A 24,503-nucleotide genomic window follows, 5' to 3' on the forward strand; every position below is an offset into this window, starting at 1 on the left:
ACTTGCTCTCTAACTAAAGAGTGAAGCAAAAAGGTGCCCATGAAGAAGGATGGGATAGAGGTGAAAACAGAATTAACCATCTGCAGTTTTCCAGCTTGAGAGAGGAAAAGCGAGATGCTTGTCAACCTTTTTTCACATCTGCTAACCAAGGTAAAAACTCATCAACTCTTGGTTTGGCTGCACACAGGTTGTTATCCTTAGATATGAATCTAAGGGCCAGTAAGTAGTAACTATCGCTTCAAAAGAAATCATATTTGAAGCACCTAAAATATAGCATATCCCTATTTTGGCTGATATATTCTGGTCTCAGATTGAAAAAAGAGATAATATTTTCTTATATTTTTGCAAAAAGGAGATTGAGATGTAAAAATCTTTACTCAATTTCTTTTCTTTCTTCTTCTTCTTCTTCTAAAAAATCTTTACTGAAGTAATATGGACATATGTCAAACACCAAGAGGAGTAATTTGGACTTTTTCCTTATTTCATAAACTACTTGCAACAATTAATTATTGTATTGTGTCGCGCACACTTTGTAGCCATTTAGTATTATTATAAATTTCAACATATTAGAAAATAATCATATTGGCAAATAAATATAGTTTACCATATATACGTGACCGTATCTTATATTTGAAATTTCACAGAGACAAGTAAACATAGTACATGAAAATTGCGCCCATATCTTTTTTTTCTATACGAGAATTAAGGGATTCATAAAACCAAATAGAATAAAACTGGAAATGACCATGCGCGGTCGAAATCTATATACGTACTTGAAAACAAGATGAAGAGAATTAGAAGTTTTGCATAATTTTGAAAAGAAGCATAGTGCAATTCCCGTTTGATTACCTAAAAATATAGAAAGGTAGCACAACAGACTCGAGAGTAGAGTTTGGCCGGGCATAATACTGAAATTTTTAGATGCTTGATGCAGTGATGCTCATCAGCAAGGAAGAACAGGGAGTGTCAACAATTGATGGTGGTGCAGGTGCCACATGCATCTATTAGAGAAGCTCTTTATTTGAACCAAATAAATTTCATGATGGTATTGGAAGCTTTTTATATTGCAGAAGTGCAGCTACTGTGTGATCTTTTATTTGTTTCTGGAGTGACGTCCTTAAAATAATCCGCAGAAGTGCAGCTGAAACACCATGACCCCTGTTCCTTGGAGCTAAAAGTCGTTAAAATTAGAACGCATTCGTTTTTACAGGACTATTGTAGGGGGAAAAAAAGGGGCAGGAATCAAATCAAAAAAGGGCCTAAACAACTGTAATGAAACCCTCGCGGACTGGGCTGTACTGTACTGTACTGTACACGTTGAAGCATGCGTGTGTGGGGAGTTGCTTAAACCACCTGATCACTAACGGCTGGTGGCGGCCGTGGGTTTCTCTATCTGATTGATTGATTGATAGTGAGTCGTGTCGACGTCGCTTTGCATAAAGCTGTGGGGGCGCCGGAGTTGCTCCTGGTGGTCAAGCACAAGCACTACACTCCGATCCGCCGGCCGTTCCTTATCGTCACCGCCAGTGACGACACGTACGTGCACGCACGTCGACAGCAGCTGGTGGCGCGTACAGCCAGCGTCCGTGTTCGCGGCCGGTCCCCTCTTCCGCTTCCGCTTCCGCTTCCGCGCCCCGCCGTCCCGGTCTCATCTCCGATCCTGCTCGTCAGCGAAAGGCCGGTGAAGCGGACAGGGATGTTAGCTATCCGTTCCGGTTCCGCCGAAAAGGAATGGCGTGCTGATACAGCCTTGTTTAGTTCGGTAGTATTTTTGTTTTTATTTGATATTTATTGTTCAACCATAAATTAATTAGTTTTAAAAATTTATCTCACAGATTATAGGTAAATTATGTAATTAGTTATTTTTTATCTATATTTGATGTTCTATGTATGTGCCGTAAAATTTGACGAGATGATAAATCTTGAAAAGTTTTTGGAGAACTAAACAAGGCCGTAGGCGAATCAAAAATATGGCCTTGTTTAGTTCCCAAAATTTTTTTTCAGATTCCCCGTTACATCGAATCTTTAGACGCATGCATGGAGTATTAAATATAGATGAAAATAAAAACTAATTACACAGTTTGGTCAGAATTGACGAGACGAATATTTTGATCCTAGTTAGTCTATAATTGGACAATATTTATCAAATACAAACGAAAGTGCTACAGTGTCGATTTCCTAAAATTTTTTGGAACTAAACAAGGCCTATAGGGGATTACATCCCGCTGCCCCCTTCGTACAGATAGCTGTTGCTTCAAGGAAAAGGCATGTGTGTGGAGTGGGGTGTGGTGTGGTGTGGCTAGTAATTCCAGCCTGCACAGCTTACTGAAAGTAGCACTAGCAAGTTGAAGTATATTCTATATAGTGCTTTACATGCAGTTTCCACAGCTAGTGTGCACGTAGGTACGTAGTAATAGCCAGCTAAACGACCGAAGCAGTGCTACGTAGCCAATTTCAGGCACTACCGAAGAAGTACTATGGAGCCAATTTGAAGCTTACTGCCTGACCTGATGGATCGGAGCAAATATATAACTGGGAAACTTTACAGCTTCGTCAAGGACGTGAAGACGGATCCAGGTCGCCTTTGGATCGATCAAATCACGCATGCCCATCAGGATCCGCGGTAGCACACTCCGTTCTGTGACACACGGGCCGGGCTAGCTTCCTCTTCCTTGCTCGTTACTAGTACAGTACTGTGTGTACGTCATTGCACAACAGAACCAAAAAAAAATGTTGGCCTGTCGCGCGCCAACTTATGACACTAATGCCTGTACGTAACGTGTAATTGGTGAGTCGTGATCGAGCCACGGAAGGAGGCACCGGGGCGGGCGGCTTCAGTCTTCACCTTCTTCTTGGCTGCTCTTCTTCAATCAGCTCGTCAAAAGCAGGTGCTCACGGCCGATCGACACCGCGACACTTTTCTTTTTCTTTTGAAACATAAATCAGAATAATTGGAAAGCACTGGTAGGCACAATATGATTCATTTTAAAAGGTCATTCTCAGCAACAATGTCTACGTTCACGAGAAAAACAAGCATGTCACGTATTCATGTCACAATTAATGAGCTGTAGCTTTGTATTGAGTTATTTGGGATGTCTGACAAAAAAAAAAAGAAATACAAGTACTCTCAAGAGGCATTCATCACCGGCTCAGACCATGATCACTGATGCAGCTTGCGCTTGGACTAGAAATGCTCGCGGCGTTGCCTCCTATAGCCAGTGTGTGGGCTATTTGCGATATTGATAGACCCTTTTTCGGTATGAGTTGGTAGGATAAGTATTTATTTCCAGTAACACATGTTTGTTCCTAGTAATGAAATTTCTTGGATCAAATTATCCTCAAATGAGAGCATCTATCGAAGGTGAAGGATCATGTTGCGTCGAGAGAGCTGCTCTGCTGAGTAGTTCATCTATGCAGCGCAAGGATTAGCAGCAGGAAGATATATAGCCATTGTTGGTTGATTATGAGGTTTTCAAGCTGTTGCAGAAGCCTTGAGGTCTATTTAACTTTGACATAGCAGGGTTGATCTCCCTGACATGGCAAAAATGCAAATCAGACTCTTAGATATATAGGGAGAGGTTAATCTTTGTTTTCCTGTTTGTTCTTTGCCATAGAGAAACAGAAACTTTGCTGGAGAATCTGGATACTGCTCATGAGAAGTCTGATCATGGAAAATAAAAAAAGTACAATCCGGTAACTATGTCCAACCATTTGTTCCATGTTAAAGAAATGCTCTCTGCGCTCAGATTGCCTAAGAACGGAGAATGCCACGTGTATGATTTTGCTAAATCAATTGGAGAACCTATGTCAGAGTTGATGTGCTGCATGAGATACAATTCATAAAGGTAAGCAACAATTTAACTGTGGCCAGCAGTTGGCTCGCCAATCAGAAATAACCAGGAGATCTATAAAAACATTTCTCTATTAGAAATTACCAACAGTTAAATCAGCAGACAATTGTGCAAATATTGACTGAGATGGCATGATGTTTTGATAATTAGTTTTTAATCTTTTGGATTGTTCCTTCCAATGACCATCGGTTTTTTTGCTGCATAATTTTCTTCTACACAGCTTCTTTGGAGGTTTGTTTGGAGGAAGACAATCTAATATGCTGGTTTGATATATATCAGTTGGAAAGACTGTCAAATGTACTTTAGATGATATAAGTGTGCTGGTGACCGATTGAACCAGGCTAAAGTACATGTGTTGATCAGGCTAAACTATAAAGCATCCATTACAAACTACCGACAAATAGGAAATTGGAGGCCACTATACAGCTACTTGATTTTGTATCATACAGAATCTAGAAGACCAAAAGAAATGGATGCTTGATCTAATCACACACACACTTGGGGAGGGTTTGGTTCGGCCCAGTTTTTCGAACCGGCCCAAAAAATGATCTAAATGGCTCCATTTTTGGCCCACTAAGTCAGTTACGTTAGAGTTAGTGGTTCCAAATCAATCGATCCTTTGGATCGAGAGGTTCGATCCTGCCTGCCTCCCGGCCGTCCGGCGCCGACCCCGTCGCCACCCTGGCTCCCGGCCACTGCGCCGCCCACCACCACCACGACCACCCCGGCTCCGACCGAAACCATGCCCGCCACTCTGGATCCCGCCGCGGTGCCACCCAAGTCCACCCCGAAGGCGTCCTCTCCCGCCCCGGCGCCCAAGGCCAAGGCCACCTCGCTCGCTGCCTCGCACCAATCGCTGAGCTACCGCCCGCCGCCTCCCCACATGTCACTGAGTTGCCGCCCGCCTCCTCGCCCCTAGTCCCCGCCCCCGCCTCTCTGCCCACCAAGCCCGTCGAGGTCCCCGCGCCCGCGCTGTCGAAGTCGTCCTCCAAGAACAAGAACAAGAAGTCCAAGGCACCTGCCCCGCCCCCATTGCCGAGGCACCCGCCAGCACCAAGAAATCCAAGGCTAAGGCACCTGCGGCCATTGAAGCCGACGCACTCGGCCTGGTCGACGACGGCGCTGCCACGCACACCACAATATGATGCCCTCTGTTCTACTTTTTACAATTTTCAGTTTATGGATGCCTAGAATATAGATGATTGAAACACATTCTATATAGATGCTTAGAATATCCAGTTTATTTCATCAGTTATTGTTCGAAAAAAAATATTTCATCAGTTTAACCATATAGTTCTAGCTTATCTTTCATTTTTGATAGCAGCATGCTTAGCTAATACCTTAATTTCGATGGACTCTAATCACTCTGATCCTTCCAGTAGGCAGCTTAGGGACCTCCTGCATCAATTGACATGCCGTCTTTTCCATAAATCTGTGTATGACACACATGCTTATTTTCCTATTTGTTTGGCTTACACGTTGATAAGTTATAAAAGGATGTGATTTTTTTACATGCCGAATCCACTGCTTTGATACTGTTTGTTACACTCACACCCTTGTATTTATGGAAAGAAGGATGTGGTTCAAAGATGAGACCCGAACACAAATCAACAGCATCCACTAGCTGACAAATATTCAAATCATCTCTGTATCGAAACTAGTTAAATAATGATACTGATGCTAGGAGTATAAGCCAACAAACCATATATCTGACTTGAATATGTTAGCTTTAGTCCCACATCAGTAATTGATGATGGAGGAGCCCAACATATAAGGCGGGGGCATCCTCACCTATCAGGCTAGTCTTTTGGTTGAATTAGGCTTAAGGCTTTATATGTTATGGACTCCGGTGGACCTGGGCCTAAGGGGCTAACGGCTCGTGCTATAACGAGCTGGGCCAGATTTGATGATGGAGGAGCACAACATATAAGATGGGGGCAATCCTCACATATCAGGCTTGTCTTTTGGGTTGATTAAGCCTAACGCTTTATATGTTGTGGGCTCCGGTGGACCTGGGCCCAAAGGGCTGACGGCTCGTGGTATAACGAGCTGGGCCAGATTTCGCTACGCACTTTAACAAATGGTATCAGAGCTCATGGTTAGAAAAACATAAAAAATCTCACGGGTCACATGGTGACGGGGGAGCTCGTTAACGTCTCGAAGGTCACACTGGTTGTGTATGATATGAGCGTGGCCAGATTTGATGATGGAGGAGCACAACATATAAGACGGAGGCAATCCTCACCTATGAGACTAGTCTTTTGGGTCGAGTTAAGCCTAACGCTTTATATGTTGTGGGCTCCGGTGGACCTAGGCCCAAGGGGTTGACGGCTCATGGTATACACTCTAACAAGTGGTATCAGAGCTCATAGTCAGAAAAACTTGAAAAATCTCACGGGTCACATGGTGACGGGAGAGTTCGTTAACGTCTCGAAGGTCACACTGGTTGTGTATGATATGAGCATTAGACTCAGGGCGCGTTAGACTCGGGGCCTGGAGAATGTCTTCCGGAGAAATCTCACGGGTCACATGGTGATGGGGGAGCCCATTAACCTCTCAGAGGTCACACACACAAACGTCTTGCGGATATCACATGGTGTAGTGTGATATGAAGAGAAATCTCACGGATCACACGGTGAAAGGGGAGCCCGTTAACCTCTCGGAGGTCACACACAAACGTCTTGCGGAGATCACATGGTGTAGTGTGATATGAAGAGTTGGGTTCGATGTGTCTAACGGGGGAGATTGTTAGGTTTAGTCCCACATCGTAATTGATGGTGAAGGAATACAACATATAAGACGGGGCAGCCCTCATCTATCATGCTAGTCTTTTGGGTTGAGTTCGGACTAAGGCTTTATATGTTGTGCGTTCCGGTGGACCTAGGACGAAGGGGCTGACGGCTTGTGGTACTAGGCCAAATTCCGCTGCGCACTCTAACAGAATCAGTAAGTTTGAATGCAAGTAGTCAACCGCTAATGCCAATTGTGCAAACCATTTTTTTATAGCTGCTGAAACTGAAAAGGAAAAGGATAAGAAGGCATGAGCAGTTGATTGGCTCGTTCAAATCTAAATCTGGTTGCCTGCAGTGCCTAAGCACTGTCTATTTATAGGAGCACACAAACGGAGTTGGCTGCATGGCGCACCAACTGTCAAAATTTTTTTCCAAATGCGCGAAGAGGAAAATTCAATTCAGAGCCAGAGAAAAATGCCAGATTAGAAAATAGCGAATCATTTAGCAAGTTAGCGGGGGGCTGCATGGCGCAAGCGGGAGTTTACACGTGAGAAGCTGGAAGGGCAGATTTACATGTTCATGCGTGGAAGCTAGAAGGATTGCATGCACGCTTTCCTTTAAGGGCGTCCCCAACGGAGAAAGCAAATAGCTAGCTGACTTTTACAATTAAAATGATTAAAGAATAAAAAGCAGGATAAGAGTAAATGTGTCAGTGACGGAAAAATTTTTGGGAGTCGTGCTAGCTAAGCGCTTGCTATCTCGATAGCTGCTTAAGTTTTGTGTCCCTCTTTCTTTTTATTGGTCACATAAAACATCTAGCTAGCACACCTATCAGCCATTGGAGACACTCTAATGGCTTGTGATCGAGAACTGTGAAACACATTTATTCACAGCCAGGAAACGAATGGACTCTCCTGGAAACGCGCAGCAATTAACCGCTCCTTGGTCTGTGTGTTTTTTGAATCACGCCTACTATACCTGGATGGAGGGAGTAAGTCTTAGTTATGGCAAATTCTAGATGTGTAAAGTGACAACCATATACTGTCAGACCTCGCAATCTAACAAAAACGCTTTAGTTGGCTACATATCTTACTCTCTATTGAGGGGAAATCTTGATTCCTATTCTACATATACTGTCACTTACAATATTTGGATCAGCTAGAGCTTTTTTAGCAGCTAATCAACTTATTTTAGGTGATCCAAACTGACGCTATAAATAGTGAAAAAATGCTTAAAGTTTGTATGCCCCTACAGTTGCATGTGTCTATGGAGCCACCGGCAGGAGCATGCAAGACTAAAGCGCAGCAAGACTGGAGTGGGGTAGGAGTGATGCCCTACCTCTGGGGATGAGACTCTACCACCTGACATCCAACACCCCGATGTCACTTCAACACCCATGTTCTCGTAGTTCCTATCGAGGTGATAACTTATTCATGCTGAAGCTAAAAGATGTGTTCTATTAGGATAAACTTAGACATGATGCGTTCTAATATACCATTGTTTGCCATTGATTCAAGTAGTGGTTCGAAGAGAAAGAGAACGCCTCGTCCAACTAGCTTGACTGAAGCAGAAAGAGCGGAACAAGTGTTTGCTGATCATGAGGCTGAGGATATGGATGATCATCGTGTCAATGTGGATCTAAGTGCTCGTTTGGATTGTGGAATGGGTTATGGAGGTGAAGATTCAGATGAATTTGACAGAGGGTACACTGTTGAGGGGCGAATCGAGCCTCATATGATTGATGGATTCCTACATGGTGAAGAAAATAGACAATTCAAATCAAAGGTTTGAACAGAGTTCACCAAAATCCGTTGGTGGTGTAGTTACCAAAGGGCAATGTCTGCACTACAATATAGAGATTAGTGCTAGGCGTGTAGAGGGAACAAGTGCTATGTCCACACACTTGAAGAGTGCAAATCAAAGTTAGGTGTAACACAAGTTGTGAATCAACTAAAATTAACCGTCATGTCTCTAGAGGGAATTGCTTTGAAGGATTAGAGATTTAACAAAGATGTCTCTAGGAAAGAGTGGGCTCAAATGATATTTGTGCCCACATGAGTAACTACAAAAAACTTTTAGAATTTCTAGATGATCCTTAGTCTAAACTCATCATGGATGTAGAAGTGCTTGGAAGGGAGGTTATGCAGCAATTGAAGCAGCTTGAGAAAGACCTTCACAGGCCCATATATATCCCTCCAAGTGTAAGAACTAGTAGGAACCATTCTAAGAAGAAATTAAGAAGAAGACAACAGTTGTTAAGTATATTATTTTAGGAATCATTGAAGATATCTACTGACTTCATAGACAAGCTGTGATTCACTAACTAAGCATGCCTAAGCGTTCATAATCCTTAAGAGTTTTGTGATGCAGTAGATATTACAATTTTGATTTTAAACCGAATAAATAGAGAAGGGAGTGGAGAACAATTGAGAAAGAGTAAAGGAATACATAAGTCCTTGTCTATCTCTTCTCTTTCCTTTTTATAGGAAAGGTGTGAGGGAATTTTTTTCATAATTTACCCTAATAGGGTTTGTATTTAAAAATTATTTTTAAAGAAATCATTATGTCACAATGTTATGTGATTGGACCATGAAGACACTAGTATTATCCCTAACATATATTATTCTAAATATATAGATATTAATTATATAGGTGCTAATTTGTCAAAAGATGTTAGAAGTTGCTCAAAAAAAGGAAATGAAAAATAAAAGAGAAAAAAAATTATATGGGCTTTTATTTAGTGGCCCATCAAACCCACACACCGCCGACTCCTTGCAGCGCAGCGCCGACGCTCCATCTTCGCAGTGTCGCTCAGGCTCAATCCCTTAGCACAGATCTTCTGCTCCTTCCCCCACTCGCGCTCAGGCTCGGTCCCAAAGATCAGAGCGGCTCCCCCTCGACAGCGTCCAGCGACAGAGGGACAGTCCCAGGCTTGGCGTCGGCGGCTCCCCCTCCCGCCTCTCGCTAGTCGCCTCACGCCCTCGCCTCCGTCCTCCGCGCACCGGCCAGTGACCCTGCGTACCACCTCTCTCTCCCCTCCCACCTCTACTGTACCGTGGGAGCCCGGCCAGCTGCCCAGGGTGGCCAGACCTTGGCTCCGCCGGTGCTATTAGAATATGGCCAATAAGTCTATGCTTTGATAGTATAGTGTCCCAATTGCACATTATTGTTATCAAGGGAAGATGCATACAACTATTCTTAGCCTTGTTTAGTTTTGTGCAAAATTTTTGGATTTGGCTACTGTAGCACTTTCGTTTGTATTTGACTATTATTGTCTTACCATGGACTAACTAGACTTAAAAGATTCGTCTCACAAATTTGTAATTACTTGTTTTTTATCTATATATACTGCTCCATGCATGCGTCTAAAAATTTGATGTGATGAGGAGTCTTGAAAATTTTTAGAAACTTCAAAAGGCTATACCTAATGGGTTTATCTCCATCAATCAAGATTAGAGAGACGTCTTCTCGAGTCACTAACAATTAGCATCTTCTCATAGTCACTCGTAGTTGGTGTCTTCTAAGAGCCACCGGCAATATGGAAAAACAACAAACAAAATATGTCTGTACAAATATTAACGCATGGCAATCAGGAAAACAACAATTTACGTGGAAAACTTCCTTAAGGTGAGGAGTAAAAACCACGTGATCAACCGGTCCATTTCAAGCTTCCAAACTTCCACTATAATCAATAATGAGTACAAAGAGTCTTCTTTAGAGCATCTAGAGGATTACACTAGCAGCAACACATTCATCAAGTTATAACTTGTCATCAACTACAACTACAACCTTCTAACAAGTGGAAGAACAACAGACAGTAGTCACAGATTTTGTCCCCCTCGATAATCATTTCATATCTCTCAAACTACGTGGCATTTCTCTGGGCTTCACAAGTTGTATGCGTCAAACGATGGGGCGTGTCCAATGATCACCCGTCAGATGCATTTGACGGTGAGTAACCGAGTTTGAGAACTCTCTAAGTATGTTCGATGCTGAGGCTCTACGTCCGACGCGTTGCATAAGCGCGTCTGATGCCTCTGCGCATGTGAGTTAGCCATTGGCGGCAACAGTTAAGTTCAAATGAATAGTGACACATGGCTGCTTAGAGAGCATCAGACGATGGGGAGGCGTGTCTGATGCCTAGGAGTCGGAGCGTCCGACGCCCCTGACTTTTGCTCAGTGAAGGGGCAACAACTAGTTTAGCCATGGGGTTATAAACAGAAGTGGTGGACGGCCTTTGACTGGTTGTTGAGCACACTAAGGCCTTGGTGGCTTATGTGGTGGTGCTTGGGAGCCCTCTAACTCCACATGGTCCGGCCAAGTTAAGTGCTAGAGTCTGTGGTAAGCACTCCACGTTGGAGAGTGTGACTTGCAGGTCACCACTAGCAAGAGGACCGGTGGCAAACTTGGAGCTTGTCTCAACGGGGACGTAGCTTGGTGGCAACTAATTAAACCTCAGGAGAAAATTATCATGTCAATATTGTTCTTCGCGTTGGTTTACAAGTCCCTAACACAAGCTTGTATTTATATCCATATATTTGTGCTTGTGTAGTTGCTCTTGTAATTAGTTAGCTTGTGTAGCTTGCTAGTTACCTTCTTGCTTGTGTAGCTAGAAATAGTTCCTTACGTGGCTAATTTAGTTTACGTAACATTGTTAGTCAATTGCTTAGTTTGTGGAGCTAAGTAAGTTGCGCTCTCTAATTTGGCATTAGTTGCCTTGTTATTGAGCTTGCTAGTGAGCGTAGAAGCTTTGTGCTTTTGCTTACTAGTTGTGTAGGAGCTCCTCCTGTTTGTAAAATACTAGTAGCATAGGTTTGTGTGACCTTGCTTCTAGAGTTGGTTCGGTGAGCTCTTGCTAAGATATCACCTTATTTGCTTATTTAGGATCTTTTACAAGGTGCTAGAGAACTTAGATAGAGGGGTGTAGTCATGGCTAGACTGATAGTTTTAATTTCGCACTTGTTTCAATTAGCCGGTGTGATAAGTTTTAGAAAAGACAATTCACCCTTTTCTAATCCACCATCTCGACCCTTTAGAGGTGGAGAAGGTGGAGGATGAGGGGCGGGTCGGGGTCGGGGAAGCACCCACCCAACTCTAACTCTATTCCTCCCAAATATAGTTGTCTTTTATTCTGATTTCTCGCTAGCCAAAAATAGAAGATAAGAATGACTCTCTAAAGTACGTACGAGATATATAAAAACTGTTGAAGAGTAAAAATATTCAATCTATCCCAAAATAAATAGACTTTTAAGTTCTCTTGGAGAGATTAATGATACTAGAAAAATTACCTATAAATATCCATATTAAAATTGTCCCAACATATATAATTGCATCTTATGAATAGAGAAAGTTAAAAGAGACTACCTAAGTTAGGAAGTCTATACTTATTTGTGATAAATTTTAAATACTAGAAGTGTATTTATTATGAGATAGATGATTATTACTTTTAATATTGGAAGAGAGAAGAAAAGAGAGATGATTATATTTTGTATAAATATAGGTCTAAGTTACTTATTCCGTTCGAGGTATTTGATTTTTCTATGATCTAGACATATTGTATATCTAAGGGGGTGTTTAGTTGGGGTGTTAATGTATAACAGGTACCGTATCATTTTTGTATTATTTGGTAATTAATATCTAATTATGAACTAATTAGGCTAAGATTCGTCTCGTAAAGTACTCTCTAGCTGTGTTTTAGTTTCGTAAATAGTCTATATTTAGCACTCCATACATGTGTCCGAATATTCGATGTGATAAAAGTTAAAGTTTAACTAGACGAACCAAACAAGGCCTAAGTGCATAATAAAAGTTATGTATCTAGCAAAACCAAAAACGTTTTGTAATTTGTTATAATGCCATTTAACTTTTTCATATGTGCCAATCTTAGGCGCTCCAAGGCTCCAACTGTTCAACCTTTTTGAGTTGTCCCTGCACTTCCACCTTTTAGAGCAAGTATTATGGTGGGCTGTAAGCTGACTAAATGTTGATGTGGAGGAGAGAAGGAAGGAGAGAGAGGAGAAGCAGGCTGTAAGCTTACAACAAGCTTAGACACAAGAACTAAGAAACTTTGTGAGAGAAATAAATATGCCATGTATTAATAGTGAATAGTTAACTATTGTATGGGTGGACTGAGAGAAGGCTAAAAAAACCTTACAGCAAGCAAGTGGACTGTATTATTAAACTTGCTCTTAGGAGAAGACAAAGAGGTGCCAAAAAGCAGGATGCCAAAGAAGTTAATGCAATAATGTCAAATTGATGAGTGCCTAAAACGCATCGCAATACGTTCGCATTCGTGACTCCTGAGTATCACGCGCTCTCTCAATTCTCAATAAGAACTGACGCCCACGGCTGCAAATAGCAGGTTATTGCAGTCCATCATCAAGAAGAACTAAAACACCGCAGCTCTCTGCCGTCCCACCCGCCGCCTGGAACTGCAAGATGAGTCCGTGGAAGACCCTCTTGGTGGCCGCCGCGGCCCTCGCCACGCTCCTGGCAGCCGACGCTACCGTGGAGTCGACGTGCAAGGCGGCGGCCGCCATGGACGTCCGCATCGACTACGGCTTCTGCGTGTCGGAGCTGAGCAAGCACCGCGACAGCCCTGGCGCGGACACCTGGGGCCTGGCCAAGGTGGCAGCCAACCTCGGCGTCAACAACGCCGGCGGCGCAGTCCGCGAAGCGGACGCGCTGCTGGCCAGGCCGCCGGGCACGGGAGGCGCGGACGACGCGAAGGCAAGGGCGGCGCTGGGGCAGTGCCGCAGGCTCTACTTCGACATGGAGCTCGCGTTCGCGGGGGCGCACGACGAGATCGACGCGCGTCAGTACGCGGCGGGGAAGGAGATGGCCGTGGAGGGCATCCCATTGGCGCGACGGTGCGACGCCGTCTTCGCCGAGGCCAGGATCCCGTCGCTGCTGGCACGGCGAGGAGAGTACGCCGAGCAGATCGCGGTGCTGTGCATTGCCATCACCGACCTCATCAAGTGATACAACCAGAGTGCATTCATCAGTCTTGTCCTAGCTAGTAGGCTCTTTGAACAAGAATCCAGGGTTTAGACTTTGTTTCCTTGATTTCTTGTAAAACACAGAGACGTTCAAAATAAAGGAGATGCTATCAGCGGAGCTAAGACTTGAGTTGTGCCATTTTAGGACCAATTGTGGTATGGTCTTTTAATTTAGCATTGCCTAAAGCACGGCATGTTACGGAGTATTTGGACCGTGTTGGCACGGCACGAATGCGAGGGCAGTGCTATGCCAAACGCGAGGGCAGTGCTATGCTTAGAATCTTGGCATGATGGGTTGTATGGCTCAGCTTATACCATATTTAGATCACCACAACATAAAAATGGCACATAAACATATCTATAAGCTACAATATAATTTCTAATATTTACTGTACCACCTCCTATTTAATTCTTCATAGATTATGAAAATTATTAAAGGTTTTATGAAAATATCACATATTTTTGTATATATCACAGGCGAACAAAGAAAACTAACAAAATATTTTGAGAGATGTGCTTAGTCCGGCATACTAGGTGCCCTGTTTAGGCCACAAGGCTTATTGACCCAACATGCCTTGTGTGTGCCTTGTGTGTCTACAGAGGCCAACCTAAAGCGACACAAAGCACAAGAAAGTCATTGTGGGCATAGTCCAAGTCCGACCTCCAGCTATGATTAAGGCCTTGTTTAGTTTACCCTAAAAACCAAAATTTTTCAAGATTTCGCGTCACATCAAATCTTGCATATGCATTGAACATTAAATATAGATGAAAACAAAAACTAATTACACAGTTTGCTTGTAAAGCATGAGATGAATCTTTTAAGCTTAGTTACTCCATGATTGGACAATGTTTGTCAAATAAAAACAAAAATAATAGTGTTAAAATCTAATTTTTTTTGGATCTAAACACAAGGCCTAAGGACGTATTTAGAGCTTGTTTGGTTCTATAGTGGCTTGAAGGAGGTCTGGTCAGGCAGCTTTCTCAGCCACAGAAAAAATAGACATATGGAATCTACATCTGAGATCATCTTTGTCTAATCTGGACATCTTTTTCAGTATGCTAACCAAATATACACTTAGATTTCCTCTAGAGCTGCTACTAAAATTCAAATACAGGGGATTTGGACGGGAATCTTCCCGTCCGAACAATCGGACGGGAGCCACGGTCCGATAATTCCGGCCCAAGTCCCGCAACGCGAGCGCGGGCAATTTCAGCTGCACGCAAGCGGCAACCCACGCTGGGAAGCGACGAGCCAGGTACGTAAGCTTCTCTTTTTTTTTTCTTTTTTCTTATTCTTCTCATTCACTTTCTTTTCTTTTTTCTTTTTCTTTTTCTTTCCATGCTTCATTTATTTTTATTTTTATTTTCTTTTTGTTGTGACTTTTTATAATTTTTTTATTTTCCTTTCTTTCCTTTTCTTTTTCTTACTATTCTTTCCATGCTTCAATTTTTTTAATTTTGTTTCATATGTATTCTTTCTTTTTCTTCAATGTACGTATGTTTCTTTTTTTTTCTTTTTTCATTTCTTTTATTTTCTCTCATTTTTTCTTAATTTCTTGCTTAATTTTTTATTTAAATTATTTTTTGTTTTATGTTATTTTTAATTACTCTTTTTTATTTTATGTTTCTTTTAATTTTTTTAAATTTTATTATACTTTTCCTTATCATTTTTCATATCCTTTCTTCAATTTAGTTTTTTCTCTTTATTTGTTGTTTATGTGATTTTTCATTATTATATATATATATTTATATTATTTATTTATTTATTGTTTTTACTATAAATTATTATTATGTTTGATTTATTTTATTTTATTTTTTGTATTTCTTTTTTTCTTTTATTTTTTATATTTATTTGTATTTAGATTCTTTTAAAAAATATATTTTTCTATTTTATCTTTCTTAATTATTTTTCTATGTTTATTTTTTTGTTTTCTATATTTCATGAGATGTTATACTCATATAATATAGATGTGGTATTTTTTGATGTCTTTTACAATGTTCACGTGGTATGTAATGTAATGTTATGTTCTATGTTTTTTATGTTCATGTAGTATACATAATGTTCTTATGATCTTTTTGCGACGTTCATGTGTTATACATGTGATGTTCTATGATGTTTTTTGTGATGTTCATGTGGTATAAATGCAATATTTTACTTATGATATTTTTTGTGGTGTTCCTCTAGTACACATGTGATGATCATATGTGATGTTCTCGTATTATACATGAGATGTTCTATGATGTTTTTTGTGGTGTTCACATAGTATACATGTGATGTTCTATAATATATATAATGATGATCAAGTAATATGTATGCAATGTTCCATAATGTATTTAGTGATATTTTTATGGTGTATTTATGATGTTCACTCAGTTTTTTAGATGCTTCAAAAGTATCCATATGATATTCTATATTATACAAATGATATTTCTAGGATATATTGTTTACATGGTATGCAGATGGTGTTCCATGATGTATTTTGTGATGTTCTCTCATTATATATGTGATGTTCTATTATATATATATAATATATGTGATACAATATATTAATTTTAACGTGTTATACATTTGATGTGCAAAGATGTTTTTTATATTCACATGGTATACGTACAATGTTTCTACGATACATTTTGTGATGTTCGTGTAGTATATATATGATATGTTCATGTTGTATGCAATAATGTTCTATGATATATTCCGTAATGTTCTATTATATTTTTCATGATGTTCACGTGATATAACTGTGATATTCTATGATGTATTTTTGGTATTCTATTTCATCTTTTTTCAAATTTGCACTTTTTATTTTTCCTATACTATGTTTTTATTATATAATTCTATATATTTATATTTTTACGAATGTTATAGTACTAATTACTTAAATTTATAACTTTTTCGTGAAGATCTGGAATACTATTTTTCTAAATCATGAATATTTTTCTTATGAAGGCGGAATATTTTTCTGGCAATGTTCTGTAATATTCAGGTGTTATATATTTTTGATGTTTTATAATGTAATTTAACATATTTTTATATTTTCTTTTTTTATATTTTTTTGCGAGGGTGAAATGGTTTGTTATTAGACTTATTGGTATGATATGTTTTATAATACAATAAATGCTTCATATTTTTAAAAGAATCATCCATATAGTGTAGTAGTGAGGAATGATTTTTATTTTTTTGGTTTTATGTTTGACCTCTCCCGCACATACCTTTTTTAGTTTCTACTTTCTAATATTTTTTCTCCAAAATTCTTCTCAATGATCTTATTCTACAATAGTGTATGTAATGTTTTGTTATGTATCTTTTGATGTTCTCTAAGAGTTAAATTGTTGTTCTGGTAGTATTGATGTTATGTTTTTGTTTCAACAATCATGTTCACTGTGCTATTTATTCAAATTTTGAATCTTTTGAGTTATGTTATTATGATTTGTTTTGATAATGTAACTCAGCACAATAAGGCAAATTCAAAATTCATGAAAAAGTTCTATATTGATAATGTAAGTATTAGTCATTATCAAATTAAACTTCATTACATTTTTCATATATTAGTTCTGTTTCCTATAAAACCATGATAAGTTCCCATAATGTTTGACGTTCTATTCTTTGTTTTCTATGTTCACCTATTTTTGAAGTAGATGTTCTTCCTTAGACATTACCTATTTTACAATATAAAAAAACTAGGTGATGTTCTGCTATGAATAATGCCCTTCGATTAATAAATGTATTATGTTTAGTCTGGAACTTGCTTTTGTTCTTTTATCTATTGTTTTTGTGCTAATCATACATGAGCGTGGAAATGATATGTTATATTCTCTTATTTAACTATCAATTTCATTACTATATTAAATTCATCGAAGAGATCTATGGTCATGATGTAAGTATTAGTCATTCAGAAATTAAATTTCATCACACTTTTCATATATTAGTTCTTTTGCCAATATAACATTTGCTTTTGTTCTTGTATAGTCCAGTTATTTCTAATTCCACGATCTGAAAAAAATTGAAGATGGTGTAGTGGAAAAATACATATTGGTTGTTTGTCTTTAGTATCTCGTTCCACTTGGTTATGTTGTTAGATTTCGATAGAGTTTGTTAAAGTTGATGGAGAGCTATGATTTGTTTTTTTAGATTTTTTTTTATGTAGGGTTACAACCCCATACTTGTTGACAATAGGAACAACTTACTATGACAAAAAAATTTGCGTAACAAGATCAATTGTTCAATAATTGTTTTATTCATTGTTTTCTATATTTTTTATACATCTTATTCTTATTTAGGCCTTGTTTAATTCCCTACTTGGTTATAAATCACGAGACGAATCTTTTAAGTCTAATTAGTCCATGATTAGCCTTAAGTGCTACAGTAACCCACATGTGCTAATGACAGATTAATTAGGCTTAATAAATTTGTCTCACAATTTTCAGATGATTTAATTAATTAATTTTCTATTAGTATCCAAATACTCATTCCGACATCCTGTGAAACATTCGATGTGACACCTAAAAACTTTTCACTCATCAATTAAACAAGGGCTTAATACCGTGATCAATTAATTCCTTCAAAACATTTGAAAATGTTCTTATTATTAAAAGTCCATTACCACAACTAAACATAGTTTAAGCCCTAACAACATTTTATTCAGTTGAGACGACACGATGACTTTGCAAGTTAGGCCAAGCATTGGCAGGAAGCTGACCTCCAGTTCCTCTTCAGTTTAAGAAACAGTCTAGAACAAACAGCCAAAAGAAGCACTAAAGAAATAGTCCACAAGCCCAATAAACAAACAGCCCACCAAGGTAGGTGTGGCCATGCGAGCTGTGAATGAAAAGAAAGTCTGACACGCCTACAGAAATTTTGGAAGAGCACGTAACCTACGCAGAAAATATTTCGGAAGCGCGCGCAAAACTGCTAGACGGAGGATTTGGTCCGAACGGCCGGACTCTAAGACTCCCCGGATTTGGGGGGGTGTAACCAACAAGTGTGCACCGAGGACTTTGACGAATAGAAAACCTCCCTATGATTATTGTGGGCCTTATTAGTGCGGATTGGGCTGTTGTTGTTTACCAAGTAAGTATTTTTTTAGTACTTTCCATTGAACGAATAATGTTTTTGTCTCACAATAAATCAGCATAAGTATCATCATAAGTCAAATTTCAGCGAAAAATAAATTAGATGTTGTCATGGTTTTGGACGCTTTTTAAAAAAACATATTTTACAAGACAAATATTCAAATTAAATTCGATTGCTCCATTGTATTTTTTATTATAAGTTATTGGAACTTAGCAGCCGCTATAGAGCCAGCTAACCGCAATCCGCAACATAGACGTCAATCCGCTACAGACCCGCTATGACTATTTTGTTCCCTTGCTACGAAATAATATATGATTCTAACCCAATATAATAAAATAAACAACTCATAATTATATAGGAGTACCGTAGCAAAGCGCTTTTCCTAACGTAACATGTGTAATACAATAAACAAATGTGATATACTTTTTTTTCAATAACCATTTTTCCCACTGGGTTTTGGGTTAGAGATTTTAGTGCACTACAAGAAATATGTCATCTTATGACGACTATGGCATGACATGTTATCAAAATGTCACTAAATCGATCAATTTATGATGTTCTTTTGAAAGCCATCTCAACTTAGTGACATATATGATTTAATGTCATAAAAATATTTTCAATGTAGTTAAACTCCATATCGTGACAATGTTTGCCATGTTAGGGGTTGTTTAAATCCCAAAAATATTGCAAAATTCGTCAAGATTTTTCGTCACATCAAATCTTACGGCACATACATATAGATAAAAAAAACTAATTGCACAGTTTATCTGTAATTTGCGAGATGAATCTTTTGAGCCTAGTTAGTTCATGATTGGACAATAATTATCACATACAAATAAAAGTGCTACAGTAGCTATTTGCAAAATTTTCTGCAACTAAACAAGACCTATATGTTGACAAGGTAACAGTAATATGTCAGTGTTTATATGTGGAGCTGCATATTTTTTATTTTGTTCTTTAGCTTTCTTCTTTTATTGAAAAAAGAGAAAGAGAAAAACGGTAACGGTTGTTTGATTTCTTCCGGCTTACATATGTAAAGTCTCTTTTTGATTTTTTTTATTTGTTTCAACAAGTGATGTTTGTTTCTGATGTGTTTTTTACAGGACATTGAGAAATTTCAGCAACCTAAGGTATTCGCTCATGCTCATGACACCAAGAAAACCTAGCTGCCAGTACCTGTTGAACTATTAGTTTGGTGACTAAGGTCACTTCTGAGATAGGGATCTTTGATTTCTATTTATTTATTTTATCTATGATAACTTTGTGACTAAGGTCACTTGGTGAACTAACAGTTTGTTGTTGTGATGAATATAATAAATATATTGATGAATGACTTGTGAACCTGTTGATTTGGTCATGAATGGAATATATTGTTGGACCTATATATGTTAATGTGGATTGTTTGATGTGTGGGTGGGGTACGTGATGGTATGTATCGAGCCAAATCAATGAGTCATCCTATGTGACAGTGCTTAAGAACCTTTGACATAAAAGTAGAAGTCATAAATGCTTGTGACATCTAAAAACAATGTCACAATATTATGACATGAGCACTTAGATGTCACAAGTTATCATTAAAGACACGCATCTTTTGACATTTTAGTTTTAGTCAACTTGGTGTCATAAATGGGGATCTATGACTTATTTTTAGTATATTATGACATATATCAAATGTAAAAAAATGGCACATTTTTTGTAGTGTGCTCATCACCATGATCATCTCTTGCTCTATCACTTGGTATGCACTAACCTCATCTAATCCACATACACTTAGCATATAGGTTAGTACTATGGGTTTCATCAATTATCTAAAACCAAACTAGAGCTTTCACCTGCTACGTAGCGAGAGAAGTGTGTGCATCGAGCACTAAGTCCCAGGAATCCTGGGTGGTAGCAGGCCATGCCCATCCCTAGTCATGAGCTCAGTATGGGAAGGTGGAGTGGGCCCACCATGGATCTATGGTGGGCCCAACAAGGGGCCATTGTCACCTGCATCATCGTCAGACCTCACCATCTTCGCCCACGACAAAGAATGGCAATGGTTGTCAACCCTTGAAAGACCTAATTTGGTTTTGGATAATTGATGAAACCCAAGTACTAACCTCTATACTAAATGTGTGTAGTCTTAATGAGGTTGGTACATGCCAAGTGATGGAGCAAGTGAAGATCATGGTGATGACTACAAGATGATCAAGTGCTCAACTTGGAAAAGAAGAAAGAGAAAAACAAAACTCTATGGAGATCAAGGCAAAGGTATTGCTTAGGCTTTTAGTTTTGGTGATCAAGAGAGGGTGTGATCACATTTAGGATAGTTAGCCGTACTATAAAGAGGAGAATTCTTTGGCTAAGCGGTTATCGACTTCCACTAGGTGTCATTGTTCATGTGCATGTGTCGATGAAAGCTAGTCGGCAGTCTACCTTGGGGTATACCCACGGTAGTAGTTTATCGGTAGACGGTGCGCAAGCTACGAACTCGATGGTGACGCAAGACACAAACAAGGTTTTTATCCAGGTTCGGCCGCCGTGTGGGCGTAATACCTACGTCCTGCGTCTGATTGTATTGGATTGTGTTGAGATCATGTGTGTATGACTTGTCCTCTAGGGGACCCCTGCCCCTCCTTATATATCCTGAAGGGACAGAGTTACAAGCAAAATATCCTATTTGGTACAATATCTTGTAGCCTTGCGGTGTACGCCGACCAGTCGTGCGCCGCACGTCTTCATCCTGTGGGCCGAGCCACCTCTGATGGTGCGGCCCATATAGGTTCATGAGGGTATAGGGGTTTATACCCCCACAGCATGCATTTAGAACCTAGTGAGCTAACTTAACTACTCCTAAGAAAATGATTGTGAAAATGCTAACATACTTGCATATGTTGGTACACACATGGTGGTGTCGGCGCTTTTGAGAAAATGAAATGCATATTTTCTATTGCGCTGGTGGAAAATTTGGAGAAGTGGTGGGATTGTTTTTCACTGGAAAAACACTCACCAGACGTTGGCCTCAGAGGCATCAGACACTGTGTGTCTAGTGTGTTGTTAGTTTCTGGCGTAAGTAAGCTGTGTGATAGGACGCTTACATCGGACGCGTGCTAGACACTGTTGGCGCATCCGGTGATGCATGACATCAGCAAGTACGCAGGCGAGCATTTTTTGACTGCGGAGCATCAGACTCCTTGGAGAGCGTTCGGTGTCCGTGTCTGGTGCCCCTGTGCATTTGTAGTGCTCTCTAAGTAAGGGTCCGGTGTTGAGGGGTGCGTCCAGTGGTACGTGTTTGATGACCCCGCATGTGTTTCACCCTCTTTGCGTATGGGTCTGATGTGCATCGGAAGCGTCCGGTGCCCACTTGACCGCGTTCATTAGTTTAAAAGTGACCATTAGAGATCGACGCATGAGATTCAAGTAGGGGACACATGGATGTCCTCTGAGCACCAAACGTAGTGTTCCAGCGTCCGGTGGTTACTATTTGAGCGTCTGGTGACCCCATGTTCTGCCTAGTGAAAGAGTCAACGACTCTATTTGTTTGAGGGGCTTATAAATAGTTGTTGGCAGGCTTGGGGCTCACCCTCTTGGTATTCTAGTATACTTGACATCGTTGTGAGCCTTAAGCAAACACCTCCCACTCATCTCCTTCATAGATTAACCATCTTTGTTAGATTGGGAGTGATTCCAAGTGTATTTGCTTAAGTGATTGCATCTAGTGGCACTGGTGAATCGATTTGACTATGGTTTTCTTGTTATTCTTGGTGGTTGCCGCCACCTAGACGGCTTGGAGCAGCGAAGGAGCATTGGCATGAGTTGGTGATTGTTCGTGGTCATCTCTCGGTGATTGTGAGGGGTTTTGTACCTTCCTCGACGGAGAGTCGAAAGGTAACTCCAGTGGATTGCTCGTGTCATTGAGCTACCTCACTTGTGGGTAGGTTCTTGTGGTGTCCTAGTGAGGACGAGGTTCGTGCTACACCTCTTAGCCACCGAACCACCAAGTGTTGGTCGACACAATGGGGATGTAGCGTGCCGGCAAGCCCGTGAACCTCGGGAGAAAAATTGGTGTCTCAATTGTGTTTGATTAGCATTCACCTGGTGCTTGATTGTTCATATATTAGTGATTGGTTCATCCCCTACACGGCGGTATAAACATCTCATCCTATCCATTTATTTACCGCAAAGTAGTGTAATTAGTTTAGTTGCTTACTTTGTCTTGTGTAGCATAGTTCCCTAGTGTACCTTGTAGTGACATAACTCTTGTGTGCCTAGTAATCATATCAACTAGAATTGTTAGATAGGTAGCTTACAAACACCCCATTAGAGCTTTACTTTGCTTTACTTTATTATTTACTAACCTCTTGCTCTAGTGAGTTTGTAGAATTTTTAAATAGGCTATTTACTGCCCCTCTAGCCATATTAGGACGTTTCAACCCTCAGCCATAAGCCATTGTTGTTGATGTAACCATTGTCATTGTCGTCATCACCCTTGCCCTCGCCATCATGGTCATCATCCGACAAACTAGGGCGCGTGCCCCAATCTTAGTATTCAACAATCCTTAGACACACCGTATAACAATTACCTCTTTTACCTGGAGATAAGGCTCCAGCACCATGTGTACTTGTGGCTCTAGGAGGGTGATAATCTTCTCATCTAGGATCAAGTCCTAGTGGACACACCAAGCCATGATGAAATAATGACAATCATCCTCATCATCAATGGTTGTAGCCAGAGCTCCTTGAACCTTCACACACAAGGAGCCAAGTATGATTGTGTCGTGTTTGAGCTATGAACATGGGATGAGATCCCTTTCATCCCCACAATTACTCTGAACCGCAGTGACCTAGTCGACACCATGGACGTATGGTGCCACTGGTGCCAGACCAGAAACAAAGACATACCTTAGTGTCAAAGTGCCTAGGACCATCTCAAGATCCTCTTAGCGGCTGAAGTGCATGATGAAGTCCTCTTGGTCATGGTGAACAACAAAGACAACATTACTAGGCATGACATATACCTGCATGATTTGCTCCCACAATTACGCCAGTGAAGTTGCTGGTCTATTCTCCCCAACAAGGATGACGAGGGTGATTGAGAACTCCTCAGCCATGACAACCTCCGCCAAACAAGGAATGCTCAACCCACCGCCTTGCCATGGGGTCTTCAGTCGACACCGGTGTGAGGGTAGTGACCACGATGATTGTCTCATGGCACCATGAGCTCGAGAGAGGGGGACGAAAGTGAGTGGTCAGTGGATGCCAAGCATGCAGACTCGGTGTCACTTGTGCCTTTAGTTAAGCCATCGAGCGCGTCGTGAACTAGCAATTCGCCTTCATTTGGTCGGCTACTAAGCAGTTGAATCAAAGGCTTATTAGGCCTATGGGATACGCCTCACAGCCCATGGGGCTGTCCTCCATGGCCAATGTCGATGGCTTTACACCTGCCAAAATCCTTAAGTATATGGCAGGGCCAAAATATTGGCTAGATGTGAGGCCAGCAACCTACCCATCACGAGCGATGGCATTGGCACATTTGTCGCCCAACACATTGCTCCAACAATGGGAGATGGAGTGCCTTCCCATTGATGGTGGTAAAGGTGATGCCGTCGTCGACACCGCTACATAGCAGCTATCCCTTACCCGCCACATGGAATGTCAGGGCAAACTCTGCAAACGATGTCTTCGAGTCATTGAAGCTGGCATCTCACCTAGGCTATGGCAGAGCAAACCAAAGCAGGGGAACCTAGGAAGGGAGAGGCATTGGGGTTGAGGCCAAGCGATGACACCATATAGGCTTTGTGGGGGTATAAACCCCTATACCATCATGGGTCGACATGGGCCGCACCATCAAAGGTGGCTCGGCCCA

General features: G+C 40.5%; 1 protein-coding gene and 1 pseudogene across 1 annotated transcript; both read left to right on the forward strand.

Annotated features, from left to right (window-relative positions):
* LOC110434811 lies at positions 4,594 to 4,996 on the forward strand (annotated as a pseudogene).
* LOC8061018 (pectinesterase inhibitor 8) lies at positions 12,901 to 13,677 on the forward strand. Its single transcript, XM_002452174.2, has one exon. It carries the CDS (start codon positions 13,022 to 13,024, stop codon positions 13,562 to 13,564), a length of 543 nt encoding a protein of 180 aa, XP_002452219.1. The 5' UTR covers positions 12,901 to 13,021; the 3' UTR covers positions 13,565 to 13,677.

The sequence above is a fragment of the Sorghum bicolor genome, chromosome 4 (assembly GCF_000003195.3).
Source record: "Sorghum bicolor cultivar BTx623 chromosome 4, Sorghum_bicolor_NCBIv3, whole genome shotgun sequence".
Taxonomy (NCBI): Eukaryota; Viridiplantae; Streptophyta; class Magnoliopsida; order Poales; family Poaceae; genus Sorghum; species Sorghum bicolor.